This window comes from Chrysemys picta, chromosome 2 (assembly GCF_011386835.1).
Source record: "Chrysemys picta bellii isolate R12L10 chromosome 2, ASM1138683v2, whole genome shotgun sequence".
NCBI classification, from domain to species: Eukaryota; Metazoa; Chordata; order Testudines; family Emydidae; genus Chrysemys; species Chrysemys picta.
In genome coordinates, this window is record NC_088792.1 from 115,863,284 (window position 1) to 115,879,370 (window position 16,087).

Sequence of the window (16,087 nt, forward strand, 5' to 3'; positions counted from 1 at the left end):
CCTGATATTGTCTATTAACATAGCAACATATCGCTAAATCTTGGCTGAATTTTTTTCCATACGCTAAGAAAATATTTTACTCCCTGCAGAATAAAGCAATCACAGGTCTACATTACTGTATAGAACAGAATAGAAGCCAAGCACTCATTTGCCATCATTTCTTTAATGAAGTTGTTATAGAACTAATCAGCTCTAAACCACTCGTGAATATGGCATTATAATTTAACATTAGAAATTTTCTTTTTATGGCAACATGTAAATTAAGTGGTGACTTTCTAAGAATGCTTAGAACAAAATGTATTGCTACACAAAGGATAGCTTCCAAAGTTCACCATAATAATGCAAAGTTATGGAGTAAAGTACTTAAAACTTAGGCCCTGATTCTGCAAGCGCTTACACGAATGCTTAATTTTATTCATGGGAGCAGCCCTCTTGGGCAACAGTGCTGCTCATGTGCATAAATTAAGCACAGGTGTGTTTGTAGGATCATGGTCTTGGAGAGGAAAAAGATCAAAATAAGGATCAGTGTTTAAAAAAGAAAAAGTGGAATGAAGGGTTAGAACTGTGAATACAAAATGTGGTTACTTTAAAATCTGACCTTGTCAATTTGTACTTTATATACCCAAGACAACTGAGAAAATAAAGTACGGTATATAAGGAATTTATTGGTGGCACAGATAGCATCACCTATAGTTAATGCTGTCTGACACTTTCCATTATAACATCTTGTTTTCAGTGGCTTATAACTCTGCCAAACTTAAACAATGTAGACTGAAATTTTCCAGCTGGGTGTCTGCCTAAGACTCATTTTTCTGGGGAAAGTTTCATCTAAGTTTAGCAACTAAATTTGGTGAGGATTCCATCTGCACTGAGCATGCTTTATCCACACAGAGTGATTGCTCATGTTCCAGTCCTGGGCTGCAAGGAGTGCTTAGGAATTTCCTTGCACTTGTTGCTCCTGGCTGCCAGGTACTGCTGCAGGTCCAGGCACCAGGAGTGAGAGGAATTCCACACATAGTCTTCCATGGTTTTTTTCCCAGCATGCAAGAAAATATTAAATCTTGGGAAGACATGGTATATTGTTGTTTTTATAGCCAGACTGGCTGCCAATGAGCCAGGCAGATAATATGGCAAGAAACCAGGAAAATTTTGAAACTTGCCTGAACCATCAGAACCCTGCCTGACATCCAGGGCTGGCTCCAGGCACCAGCCGACCAAGCACGGGCTTGGGGTGGCCCCTTGTAAGGGGCAGCCAATCTTGGGGAGGCGGGGGGCGCTCGGGTTTTTTGGTTTGTTTGTTTTTTGGTTCGGCGGGGCAGCGCTCGAGGGTTTTTTTGTTGTTGTTTTTGTTTTGGGCGGGCGGCAGGTTATTTTTGTTTCGGCGGCGGCACGTGGCACTCGGGGGGGGGGTCAGCATGGCGGATTGGCGCTCGGCGGGGGTGTTTCAGAGGGGCAGCACAGCGCTCCCGGGGGGATGTTTCAGTGGTGCGGCGCTCTGGGGGGGGGGGGGGTGTTTCGGTGGCGTGGCACTCGGGGGGTGTTTCGGCGGGGCGGCGCTTGGGGGGGGTTTCAGCAGCGTGCCGCAGCGCTGGAGGGGGGTGTTATGGCGGGGCGGCACTCTGGGGGAGGGTGTTTTGGCGGCGCGGCATTCAGGGGGGTGTTTCGGCGGGGCGGCACAGCGCTCGGGTGGGGTGTTTCGGCGGCGCCGCACTCAGGGGGGTGTTTCGGCGGGGCGGTGCTTGGGGGGGGTTCAGCAGCGTGCCGCAGCGCTGGAAGGGGGTGTTATGGCAGGGCGGCGCTCTTTTTTTTGCTTGGGGCGGCAAATAGTTAGAGCCGGCCCTGCTGACATCCACTGGAATATTGTTGAAACTGACATATTCCTGTGGACTGTCAACAAATTGGCATTTTCCAATGGAAAAAAGGGTTCTGTTGGAAATTTTCTGACCTGCTCTAACCAGGAGCCAGTGGTTCCTGAGTTCTGGCCCTTTGCTGACATCCTTGTGGCTTTGGGCATCTCTATGATCGTCTCTTTGCAGCTTTTCCTTTTTTTAAAAAATGGTGATGTTAATACACGGAGGGGGTGCTATGGCCTTAAATTAATTGTTTATAAAGTTTGAAGGTGCTGAATATTATTATTACCAGATCAAATGGTAGAAATTGCTTATTCAAGATGTGAGAGAGTTTGGCAACCTTTTGTCACATAGGGCTTGCCTGTCTTTGAAGTGAAAGGCATGTTATATATCTGTGGCATATCACCAGGTAACAGCAACTTGGCAAAGTTTGATGGCATCCCACTTCTAAAAACCTAGCCATGGCATGCATTTGTACAGCACCTAACACGGTGGGGTCCTGGTCCATGACTAGGCTCCTAGACACTGTGGTAATACAAATTTATATTCATAGATAGATAGATAGATTAGATACATACACATAAAAAATAATATGTGTACATACAAAATAATATATAGAATACATATACCTACATACATACTGTATATATTTCAGATGCATGCAGGCCACAACTTGCTGTAACCTGTATTGCTTTGTTTTGGATTGTAACCTCTTGCTGACAGTAAATATGACATGATGCAGTGTCGACGAAGGGAATTGCATAAGAACTAACCTGCAGCAGGCAGCCAAGCCTCACTGTGCTGTGATTCTGTCAACTTTTTTTAAGCGAAACAGGGTCAGACTGGGCCAGCACTTAGATGGAAAACCTCTAATGTGAGAAATACCAAAGTGCTCCTGGTCATTAGGATAGCACTTTTCATTACTGCACTAATGCACCAACATAGCATCAGGCAGCACTGTACTCCTTGAGGTCCTCTCTTTTGCATGAAAGGTGGAACCAAGGTCCTGATCACTCATGGTCATTAAAGATCTCATGGCACTTTTCACAAGGTTAGAAGTGTCAATCCTGATAGTTCTGGACAAATTATATTTTGGGTAATTACAGTAACTCTGCCAACCTAAATTCTCCCTCCATTAGTTACAATATTTTCCTTCCCTCTAGGTTCTAAGCTCCTGTGTGCTGTTAAACACCTGCTGCACTCCATCTCAGAGATGGGCCAAGTTACCTTACCTATGTCAAAGGGCTGGTGTGCCTTAATTAGCTAATGTTGATAAAAGTATGTTGCAATGCTCTTATGAAAGATGCTATAGAATTGCACAGTAGTGTTTGTGGCTTTTTATTTCCAACAACATCTAGGATTCTGGAATGCTCTCAGCCATAGCACATTCTATAGTGGGAAGATAAGCATTATAATTTCATTTGTAATAAAAATATTACATTAGGGGGTTCTGTTTTGTGCTTGCAAAGGAGAATTTGAATAAGCAAAGCACAGTTAACACAAATCTGAGGCTAGCAACTGGCAGAACTCTAAAATGCTCACTGAAGGGTACAGTAGAATCTCATTGATTAGATCAGATGAGAGGAGATGAACAGGCGGTTGCTGCTGTGTATGCGATTCCCACAGCCATATCTGCATATTTGGATTACATATCGATCACACAAAAGAGTTTAGGAAAAGTTAAGCGGGGTTGAAAAATCTTTGAGATCTGCAGCAAAGTTAAATCTGGGAAGCTTCAAAATACTTATCAAAATAATAGTTCTTGGTTTCCCATTTCTGTTGACTAATGTTATTTATTGTTTCTCCATTGTTTCCTTTGTATTAAAAGTGCTAACAAATACAGTGTGATTATTAGCTGATCAGATTCTGTCTTTGTGCCTGCATATTTCAGCACTTGGTATCAACAGTTCCATTGCTATGATGTCATCATGCAGTTCATGCTTCTGGGGTGCCACCAGCAGAGCTGGCTGCTTTATGGGCTACAAAAACACGATTCGCTTACCAGTTCTCCGAGAACAGCTTGAGTATTTACTTTGATCCTCTTAAGTGTTAAGAGGAATGACAAATCCTCAACTAATTCTTATTGACATTGTTATTACAGGACATAAATGCTTCAATGACAAACAGCACAGTGACAAGCAAACCGCCTGTGACATTGCGACTTGTAGTCCCTGCAAGTCAGTGTGGATCCCTTATAGGAAAAGGCGGCTCCAAAATCAAAGAAATCAGGGAGGTAAGTTCTAGGATTCAAACAGGGGGATGCCAGGTAACTTTATGTAGCTAAATGTCCTAATATGTCCATTTAAAGAGTACGACTTACAGAGTCCTGCCACCGTAGTTGGTTCATTGCATTCATGTAAATATTTCATGAATGGAATGCTCAGCTAAACCAGCTGTAAAAGGTGTCAAAGACATCTATAGACTCATGAAAGCGGAGGATCTACAGTGGCATAACCAGTTTTAGAAGAAATTTGTCTTTCCATGTCGCAACCCTTCAGAAAGTAACTCCGACCTTCAACATCTTTAGTGCATAGCTGGCATTCAGATACACGTTTGAGAAGAGGAAAAAACAAGATGCCACGTAGCAAAGGAACAGTTTCACACAGAATTGTTTCTTCAACTTTTAAAAAAATCCATAAATACTTCACATAATCAAGGTCTGAAGTATTGCTAATCCTTGTCTAATCTGAGTGTTTCAATTACAGCCTCTGAAGCCAGAAAAAGCCAAGTAGTTTAAAGGGACACTGTCCAAGTTAGTAGACATAATATTTGACTTACCTTGATTTGTCAAATTGGTTTTCTAACTATATTCCATACTCCCTTTACTCCCCCTCCTGCCTCCAATATTATGGCTTCACAGATGGCCTAATTTCACATATACTGATCCTGAGAAACTCGTATAAAATTTTTTAATCCAAGCTATTTCTGAGGACATCCACTCCGCCCCAAAATCCACTGAGGTCGTAACCTCTCTGAAGCATCCCTGTGACAGAGGGTCTGTGGGTTTTATTGTTGTTTTGCTTTTATTTTGAGAACTTTCCTGGACTTTGCTTTTGGAGCTGCAGGCAGTTGGGGGGCATGGAACTATGTGAAGAGAAACTCCGCAAGAAGAGTTTGGAAATATGTTCCCCCTTGCAGCCTCCAACCCTCCTCTGGGTTTTAGTGGCAGAAGGAGTGATCTGTCATTAAATGTGCAGGCTCAGAAATGAATAATTGTAGCAAAACATGTTATTGATAACTATATCATACAACCTATCCATGAGGAGAATGCTTCTTAACTTCCTAACATTCAGACTGCAGAGCTAAGCCAAATGGGTACAGGTCCATATTTGTTTGTTTGTTTAGATAGATTTCAGCCACAATAAAAAATGCCCATACAAAAAGTACTAAGCACCTGAACAATTGATTAAATCTACAGCAACATAATAATGACAACTCAGCAACATTAAGTACTCATGTACAGGAAATACATCACCTAATCAGGTCTAGATAACAAATACATTTGAGTTTTCCTTTAGATTAAATCTTATCAGATAGACAGTATTTGGATTAGTTTTTAATATTAAATTTACAATGCCAATTATCAATTTTCCTCTTGCCACAAAATACGAAGATATTTTTATATCAATCACCAATTTTATAAGCCTAATACATCATCAAAATTTATGCTATGCTGACAAAACTTTTGCGGAATTATTTGCAAGTCAGTCAAATAAACAATTAATAATCATATACACTCTGGGGGTATTTTGTACCTACTTTTAAACAGAACTTTTTGAAAAATGGAATTTTCATCCTATGGAAAATTCCAATGTTTCTACATTTGTTTTTGTCCTGAAATGGGGACAAAGTGTAGAAATATGCAATATTTTCACAAAAGGAAAGGTTAAAAAAAAATCAGTTTGGAAATATTGAAGCAAAAACTTTTGACATTTTTGATCAAAATGTTGATTTGAAATTAAATGTTTTGTTTTGTTTTGCATTTTCCTGTCAAAAAAATTCATAGCAATCACTTTCTTACAAAAGGTTTTTAATGAAATCACATTGTTGGGAAATGTCTTTGATTGAAAATTTGTGACCAGCTCTAGTTCTGAATATGTTTAGTTAGATTAGTCTAACAATAAGTAGGGAAGAGGTCAAAGGTAGAAAGAGCAGTTAGGTGCCTGAATACCTTGGCTCTCAAGTCTTTCCCTGAATTCCTTCATTTGTTACCAAATTTGATTATGGTCCAAATTGTGCAACCACAGTTGATTCTGGGGATGATTCTTATTTCAGGGGAAATTCAGTGCTTTTGGCCCCCTATTGTAAGGTATTAGGTCAAAAGAACAGTGTGGACTAAGTATCAGGGTAGCCATGTTAGTCTGTATCCACAAAAACAACAAGGAGTCCGATGGCACCTTAAAAACTAACAGATTTATTTGAGCATAAGCTTTCGTAGGTAAAAAATTACCCACAAAAGCTTATGCCCAAATAAATCTGTTAGTGTGAACTAACTCCCTCTCCCTATCTGTAAGCCTAAAGACAATGGCAAAGTTTTGCTCTTGGTTTCACACATGCCGTCCCACTATAGCCAAAGAATTTTAAAGATTAGCATGTTGAGTGATTGAATGGCACACTTGTAACTGAGAGCAGTATTTGACCCAGAATATTTTGTACTAGGCCTGCTGGTGAGCTAAAAACTTTGTTTTAAATGGTGACTCCTGCCCAAATGAAAAAGGATCATCCGTCCTCTCAAGATGCATTCTAATCTCATCATCACACAACACACTGAGCAGCAGTAGTATGATAGATGTTCTTTTATGCTCAATCATGTACCCAGCAGCAAAATGTTGTCTGCCTCAGTATTTTCAAGACTTGATTTTTTTTAAAAAGAGGCACAATGACATGAAAGATTGATCAAATTATGATGACATTCCAAAGCATATTACAGGGACCCATAATTGATATTCTGGGTTTAAACAGCACTGGTGAACAGAAGATGTAATCAGTAATTTAATCAGTCTCTGGAAAAAGAGTAAGATGTGTTGTGCATGGCCAACAGCAAACTAAATTAACTCCTTACTAACTGACACAAAATCAATGCAAGGCAAAAACATTTGTATCCACAAATCAGGACCAGAAATAGATTGGGTGTATAATGTATGAAAATACTAATTCAATAAAAACAGTTTTTGTTATGTTTTTTCCATCAATTGAAAAAGGCTTACAAGATTTTTGCTGGGTTATACCAGGGATGATTTTGGCCTCAGGTCTTTTTTTTTTTTTTTTTTTTTTGACTAAGAACCATTAGTGTCAAGATCAAGGAGGAAAAAAAAAAAACAGTGGCTCATTACAAGGTTAGGTTCATTAGTGAACTAGAAGCTGATGATGTGCATATGTTTAATCAACACTAATAATAATTTAGAAGTGCTCCTGTATTGCTCTGCATCATTATGAAATATTCCAGAGTATAAAGCAACACCAAATTTCATTCAGTAAAATGATCTCAATCATCAATTCATTAAGGACTCACCAATCCATGACTGGAATTCATTTGGGAAGCTGAAGCTCTTCAGACAACAGCAATTATTTTTTTAATGATCGTCTTAATGATTGTGAAAGTCCTTAGTTTTCATATTTTTTCCATTGTATCTGCAGTAGTCTCTGTTTCAGGAAGTTGGGAGACTTCCCACTTTATTCATTTAACAACCATTGATAACTACACTTTCTACCATTGAGAATGCTTGCAAACTTGACTTCCATACATAAATCTCCACCCGGCAGTTTTATATATATACAGCATAAAGCTAGCAGAGAACAGGCACGTTTTAGATATCACTGTGCTTTATCAGATTATTTGTTATTGGTGAAAAAATGGCTTCTAATGTGCAGCTGTATTTTTATGACACTAATGTTTGTTTTGTTTGTTTTTTTCTTAAGTCCACAGGGGCCCAGGTACAAGTAGCAGGGGATATGTTGCCAAATTCAACAGAACGTGCTGTAACTATATCAGGCACTCCGGATGCCATTATTCAGTGTGTAAAACAAATCTGTGTGGTCATGCTGGAGGTAAGAGAGCACTTAAAAACATTGAGGTTCATACTGATAATGTTCAGAAATTATATTAATTTCCTCCAAATCCCCCCACCCTCTCTCAAGCCTTGATCCTGTAAGATGCTGATCTCCCTCAGCTCCCAGCGATTTCAAGGCTAGTTGTCAACACTCCTGGTGTTTAGAATGCACAGTGCCTCATCATTGGAGCAGGATCTACTTACCATGAATACAAGCCTTCAACACTGATTGTCATTAAAAAGTCAACAGCTAGTAGAAAAACACAAATCAGGATAAAAAGTAGAAATCTCAGGAATTTTCATGAAACAGAATACCCTGTAACATTTCATGCTGACCTTATTGAAATATTCGTTTTGATATCGTTGAAACATTTCAATAAGGTCATCATTTTGTTTTTGTAAGGTCAACATGTTTCATTTTTACTTTGTCACTTTGATTATGTTATATTACTCTCATCTGTTTTATTAATATAGTATAATATAACCTTATCAAAACAAAATGATCTGGCCTTATTGAAACCAAATGCATCAATAAGGTCTAAACGAAGTATTTCAGCCTCACCAAAATGAAATATTTTAATAATTTACTGTTGAAAATGTTGACAAAATGAATACATTTCCTCCAAAACGTTTCAATGTTGTTGGATCGGCGTTTTCCAATGGAAAAACGTTCTGTCAAAAAAATGTTCCACTACATCTAGTCAACCATTACCACACTGTGATGTCTGACGTCCTACAGTTATTCTTTAATCTAAATATAGTGGGATGCGTGGCGTCTCTGATACTACAGTCTGATAACTCTTGTCTGGTTAGTAACGACCACTCCACATCAAAAGAGCATGCAACCTAATAAATATCAATGTTATAAACTATTATTATTATAAGGACCAAACTTTGTCTTGCAGATAAGGAGCTCTTGCTTCAGTTGGCATCAGATGTGCATAAAAATGTAGCAAAACAGAAAGAAAATACTGAAAACCAGTTTCAGTCTATTAGCCACAGAGAGCTCGGCTTGACTTTGTGAAGAATTGATAAACTGTTGGAAAATAAAAAATCCATTTCTCTGTGTGTAGAATTTAGAATATATTTAAAGGGTGTGATTTTGAAAAGGGCTTAAATCTGTCCTTTCACTTCCCATCTTGTTCTTAGAGCTTTGCAGGTGCAAATAACTGCAGGAGCAATTTTACATCTCCCATTACTGGCACGTAGTCATTTAACTACCTGCTTTGTGGATGCAGGCAGTAGTCTGATGTCTAAATTATATTAATTACCCCCATAGTTATTTGAAGAGACAAACGAGGGCCAGGGAGTCATTTTCTGCCTGTAGAGCTGTTTTCTTTCTGAGATAAACAGTTCTGAAAGTATAGAAAACAGAACTTGTTTAATTTTAGAGATAATTTTAGAGATAATAAACTAGAGACAGCAAATCACCAGTTTGAAGCCTTAGAGAAGACAATGCTGTAACTGCATTTTGCTTCTTCAAACATTAAAGCATACATAAAATAAATGTGTTTAATTTGTTCAATGTATTTAATTTGGCAATGGTCACTGCTTTATTAAAATCAAATCACCAATAATAGAGAATTAGGACGGAAATGTTATTTATTGTTGGTGGTGGTGATGGTTGATTGCAGTAGTGCCTAGAGGTCAGGACCACCTTGTGCCAGGCACTATGCAGATAATTTGAAGCCTGTTTTACAGGATTGTTCCCAGGGCCATTTTCTCTGTCTTAGTCTCTATAAAGAAATATTCATGCTTGGTGAAGTATTTACTGATCACATTTTTATCTACTGACTCTCAGAACAATTTTCTTCTTCTGTTACTTGCAGAGGACCCATCTTGCTCCCACTGAAGGCAGTGAGAATAGGCCTACACTAGCCATGGCTTTCCTCTACACTTCTCACTCCGAGTTAGGTGGAATGCAGGATCAGGCCCATTTAATTATCCCCGAAGTTCAATGAGCGTGGTGACTATAGCGCAGACTGAAAATTCTTATTTCACTTTTATACTGGGACACTTGGCTGTGTGACAGCGCACAGCTGAATGTATTGTTCTCTTTTAACAGGTTTGTGCAAAGAGAGAACGCTGGGGAGAGTCTCCCAAAAGATTGACAAGTTTCAAAATTGGCACCTAACTTCCTTAGATCTCATGAAAAGCTAAATTCATTCCCAGGCCCCTTGAATCTTTACCAAATTATTGTGGAAACAAAAACAAACCTGTCTGCATTTTCCTTTTGCCTATGTAATAAGGACCGTAGCCCTGAAGTGAGTGTGAATTTTGCCACTGAATTCAGTGGGAGCAGGATCCAGGCTCTTGGGAGCAAGTATCAGAGGAGTAGCCATGTTAGTCTGGATCTGTAAAAAGCAACAAAGAGTCCTGTGGCACCTTATAGACTAACAGATGTATTGGAGCATGAGCTTTCGTGGGTGAATACCCACTTCATGCTCCAATACATCTGTTAGTTTATAAGGTGCCACAGGACTCTCTGTTGCTCTTGGGAGAATACGCTGGTGAATGGGGCAGAGGCATGCAATTGCTGTATGAGATGAACAAAGTAAAACATGATTTTATGTGAGCTACTTAATTCCACATCTTGATATGTTTTTGTTTTCAGTCCCCACCCAAAGGTGCCACCATTCCCTACCGTCCCAAACCTGCCTCTGCACCTATCATTTTTGCAGGTGGCCAGGTAAGAGCAGACACCATTTTGGCTTCAGCTGGAAACCACACCGTCTTGGCCCAACCTCAGCCAGCGCCTGTTAGTTTTCACCTTTTATACTTTTTTTGCCTGGTATAGTATGAATGTGTTTTATCCAGTGTGGATCATTATTGCTTGCAGAAAAGGAGAACACTGTGTTATAAACTTAAAATGAAAACAAGTCAAGGGCTTCTTTTAACTCGTCTTCTGTACCGTTATTGAATAAACCTCTGATACTTGTACCCGATTCATTTCAGTTTATGTCCCTGGCACTGGGTTTGGTTTTGTTTTTTCTCTGTGGCTTTTCCAGTAAATGCAACATCATAGTTGATGTTGCCAAGAACTTGTCACCTACCATGAGTAGCTGCATCAGGAATATTCTGCTTCGTAGCTGACAACACATTAGAGCAGTGGTTCTCAAACTTTTTTTTTCGCGGACCACTTGAAATTTGCTGAGGGTCTCGGCAGACCACTTAATGATCTTTCCAAATGTTCTACACATAAAAGCACACAACTCATATTTTAATATCAGTAGTCTTACCTTTCTAATGTGATGGATGTGCCTTCTCCCCCCGCTGTGGCAGCCCCCGAGCTGGGGCTGGGAAGGAGGGAGGGTCTCTCCCTCTCTCCCCCGCCGCAGCAGCCCCCGACCTGGGGCTAGGAAGGAGGGGGGTCTCTCTCCTGCTACAGAGTTGAGGCTGGGAAGGAGGACTGTCTCTCCTCGGCAGCCGCAGCCCTGGACCTGGGGAAAGTCACCTCTTTCTCTGGCCGCCACAGCCCTGGACATCCCAAATTCCCCCCACCGCTTCTTCTCACCCCCCCCCTCCGCCCCCTTCCACCTACTCCCTATCCCCCCAAGGCCACCACCTCACCTTACATGTGCATTTTCTCCAGGGTCCAGGCACCTAATTAGTGGAGCCACACCTGCACAGCTCCACTAATTAGGTGAGTGGCCCTTCATTCTCTCATGTGGGGCCCCCAAGGCGCGCACCTTAGAGGGAACTATCTGCGGAACACCTGAATGGAGCTCGCGGACCACAGTTTGAGAATCTCTGAATTAGAGTATAACTCTGTAATCTTCTACAATAGAAAGGAACAAAAATAAGACAATTGGTATTTTATCAAGATTTAAAATTAGCTTCCGTAGTAAGGTGGTAATTTGTTCTGTTGTAAAGAAACTGATATCCAAAATCAGAAATGCTTTAATGGAACAAATATTTTTATTATATTTTTAAGTTGCAGTTTCATCAATTTCATAAAGCAATATAACTAAGTTACAGTATTGATCAGCTTTCACCATGTGATCAGAGTACAAAACTTCTGCTCAAGAAATGCTCTACTAATTTTCAAGTTTTCATAATTTTAATATTCCATGGGGCCAAGTCATGAGTTCCTGGATAAAATATGCACACAAGAAGTGTTATATGCTGTTTTATTTTTACGATTATTTCTTACAGTGGTGCCTACAGCCCAGCCATGAATGGGGCCCCGTTGTGGTAGGCACAGTAACAGAACAGTAGACAGTCCCTGTACTGAAGAGTTTCCACCTGTTCTGCACATCCTGATTTATACCATATCCAAAGCTTTGTTGTTGTTTGCTTTTTTACATGGTGGAGGTATGGCTGTTCCCCCCCACACCTTGCTGCCTCTTCAAGCTATGTGACCATGGTTCCCACCCCCTTTTAGCCCTTCTGTGGTGTTTCCATACCATGTGTCTTGTTCTTCCCTTTGTATATTGCCTTGAAATAGGCATACTAACCGGGTGCTTCATTGCAGCTTGCCCTATCATCATCTAATGTGGAGAAAGGCAGCTGTTGATAAACTGACCTCCCAACAATACACACAGCCAGTGGATTATCTAGACATGCCACTGATATGGTGTGTGAGCTGCTGTGCCAACAGTTCACCTAGAACACCATTTCTCCACGATCGCTTATGTTATGGCCAAATGAGAGGCCTTCCACTTCCTGTTTTCAGAGGGATGTCCTAGAGTGTCAAATCACCCCCTCACTTGGAACTATCTGAGAACAGATGGCATCTGTAGCTGCCATAGCACCCATTTGGAGCATCTCAGAGTTCTGTAGAGCTGCTGGTTCATAAGAAGGCTGATGGCTACATCTCATGAGTGCATCGAAGAGCAAGTCAGGCCATTATGGATTAAAAGTTTTCCCAACATCATTATTCGATAACACTAACTAGCCACTTTACAAACATGTTAATGTCCTTTATATTAACTCTCCAGTTACAGTCATGGTTGGCTGAAGTATTTTATGGTACATTTTGGAAAAAAAAAAAACCTAAATATTAATTCCTGCTATCCAGGCCTTCTGCTCTTACTTTGACTGGTTTTCTTCAGAATAAGATACCTACTTTCTTAATTGATAGAATTTAAATTGAAATTACTTTTCCAGAATTTGATCTCAGTTGACTGTGAAAGTTCACAGAGTAAGTTACTCCAGACATAAATGTTAAGTTTATAGTGTGGTGTTCTCCTTTAAAGCAGATGTATATATATTCAGTGATGCACAGTAGCAGTGCTGTAAATGATGTTACCATCAAAGATTGTCTCGGTGCATAACAAATTACTCAAATAAAAGAGTATTAAAAGTAAGCACTAGAATGCTCTCAACAGTTGGAAAAAGTAATTGAAATTCTGTCTTATCATATAGTGTAACAGATCGCTGAATTCTAGTCATCTTTAATTTTATAAATCACAAAGAAAACAGCTGGGTGTTCTATATTTTTCTTAACACAGCCTAGTTCAATCAAGAAAAAATAGCTAATTCTAATATTTTGTGTGAACCTTTGAACCTGTAGTCTCTCCCTTATTAAGCAAATTCTTCAGTACCTTAGAAAATGGTAGCGGTGGGCTTGGGAATTAGCAAGGAAAGGATTTCTCATGGATTTTATTTCTAGTGTCAAAATACAGTATATGCATTATGTTTTTGATAGTGTAATAAGAAATCCTGAGTACAAATTAATATTGAAAACAAAACAAAATGGTATCAGCAGGGAAGAGATGCTGGATGGGGTCACTCTCCCTTCCTATAGGATCAGTTTCAGTTCCAAATTATTTCATGGTTAAGCTGAAAGATTTGGGGTTTGTTTGCTTATTTTAACTATACTCTGCATATCAAGCTACCCTGGAAAAATCAAACTCCTACTATTATTTGATGAGATGGGGTTTTGCATGGGTTTTGCTGCTTTAAACATTTTTTTAATCCTCTCTGTGCTTTTCTCAGTATCGTATTAAGTAGCAGAATGGAAAGGAAGGAGAACACAATGCTGCCTTTCTCTTAGCTCAGATCCATACTAAAATCCAGCATATGCAGGGTTTTTTTTTTTAAATAATCCCAAAACACCACCCATGTCTGAAAGAAACAAGGTTTCCTCCCATTTGTCTACACATATTTTTTGTACATTACCCTATCCCAAAAATGCCCACTTCCAACATTGTCTCTTCAGGGACAGACTTTGCCCTGACTTACCCTTCATTCAACCTCAATGATTTCACAGGCTGTAAATCAGGACAAATTTTAGACCCAGGGGACCAACCATTCCTGCTTTCATTGAAGTCAGTGGCGAAATTTCCATTGACTTTATTGGGAGCAGGATCCCACCCCTGGTTTGTAAATTAAAGTGACCATTTCCTCTTTCCATGCATTTGGTCAATTATTTTTATGTATTATTTCTGTTGCAGTAACTCCCAAAATGTGCTTGGCTTGTTCCAACAATGGAGAGGACACAGTCCTGCCCTGAAGCGTTTTACAGTCTGAAGTGCAAAGGTGCTGGAACTAGGGTGCTGGGTGTGCTGCCACCTCCCCTGGCTTGAAGTGGTCTCCATCATATACAGACAGGGTTTACAGTTTGGTTCAATGGCTCTCAGCACCCCCACCATACAAATGGTTCCAGTACCTCTGCTGAAGTGTGCTCTTTCTACTATATTTGAAATAAAGCTAGGCTCAGATTGAACACTGCTGAAGTAGGCCAGAAGGTCAAAGGTAAAGCGTAGTGCTTTTCAGTCCAAATGGTTTGCTCACAGAATTAGACCCCGATCCAGCAGAGTATTTAAGCATGATATCAATGGAACTCTCATGCTTGAAGTTAAACACCTGCATAAGGTCCTGACCCAGCAAAACAATTAAGCATGTGCTCAGCTTTAAGCATGTGCTTACGTCTATCCCTATTCAGCAAAGCATTTAAACATATGCTGCGCTTTAAGCATGTCCTTAAATGACACTGCTCTTGGTGGAACTTAAGCGTGTGCTTTTGTGTTTTTCTGGCTCAGGGCCTTAATTTACAATTTATCAAAGCGTTACTGCCTGGTTTCCCTCCTGTCTAAGCACAAATGCATTAAAATGTTTTGATGGGCTATCCCTTTTGGAAAAGTCGTGCAGAATGTAATAGACAATTACAACCTTTTGTATAGGTAGTTTTTTTTTTAAAACCATCCTGTAGAATTTAATAGAGGCAGCAGGAGAGGATAGCCACAGCATCATGTATCTCCTCCTTTCCCTGACATGCCCCTTATGCCAGTGGCAAAGGATAGTTGGCCCAGGAGCTTCCTCCATCCAGTACCATCAGAATTCCATGCTGGCCATTTGTGGACAGAATCCAGCCTTTTTGCACTGCTTGGCAAAGGGCTGTGTTTCACTTGAGAATCTGGCTCTTTATGTAAAAGAAGAAAATTAATTTTACTATCCCCACGAATCATTTCAAAATCCTTAATGCAGCCTTATGCAGAGTTGTGGGAGAAAGACAAACAGGAATCAGTTACCTCAGGGATGGAGGAGGCCGAAAAAAACATTGTTTTGTAGGGCCACCTAAAGCTAAGCACAAAGACATCTCCAAGCAAGTCCAGCACCTAGTTCTGGCCCAAATCCTCTTCCGCACAGACCCATGGAGTTTGACCCTTGTGATGGAAAGTGCTTGCTGCCCCCAAGTTCCTGGAAGCATTTGGCCACAGTCTGCCCTCTTTTACACTGAGGGTGGAATGTGCCAAATGTGCCTGCCTGGGGCGCCATGCCTGGAGGAGCACCCACTGTTGCAGTGCCCCTCGCAACATCTCCCCCATTGGGCTGTACCTGAAAGGCATAACAGAGCCCTTCCTGTACTGTGCGGCTGTCAAAGCAGCATAAGAAAATTAAGCTTCCCTTAGCATGTAATGAAATGTGATTTGCCTTAGATTTGGAAAACAGCACAAGGTTCTCTCTAGCCTGATGAGAGTGGAGTACTTATTGTCTAATCTGACTGATACGTATCTTTAATTTTGCTTGTCATTTTCAGGCGTTTACAATTCAGGGGCAGTATGCCATCCCTCATCCAGACGTGAGTCCAGCGCATGTAAATTACTCCCTTCTTCTTTCTCTCTTTCTCTTATTTGTTCTGGGCAGCATTTACTTTCTAGAGTTAACATTAAGACATGCCTGTAGATGCCTGTACTTAACAGTGTACCATATAGCCAAGTGTTAGCGTTACTGGATAACTTC

At 40.3% G+C, this 16,087-nt stretch overlaps 1 protein-coding gene across 24 annotated transcripts in view; it reads left to right on the plus strand.

Annotated features, from left to right (window-relative positions):
- Positions 1-16,087, plus strand: part of LOC101951432 (poly(rC)-binding protein 3-like) — a 737,225-nt gene that overhangs the window by 681,034 nt on the left and 40,104 nt on the right. For 10 of the 24 annotated variants that reach the window (XM_065584026.1, XM_065584022.1, XM_065584030.1 and 7 more), the window contains 4 exons: positions 3,952-4,083; positions 7,770-7,898; positions 10,515-10,658; positions 15,885-15,941. In XM_065584026.1, coding sequence (XP_065440098.1) covers positions 3,952-4,083; positions 7,770-7,898; positions 10,515-10,658; positions 15,885-15,941 — 462 coding nt within the window. The remainder of the gene's footprint in view (positions 1-3,951; positions 4,084-7,769; positions 7,899-10,514; positions 10,659-15,884; positions 15,942-16,087) is intronic. The other 14 variants (XM_065584029.1, XM_065584025.1, XM_065584031.1 and 11 more) reach the window with 5 other exon arrangements.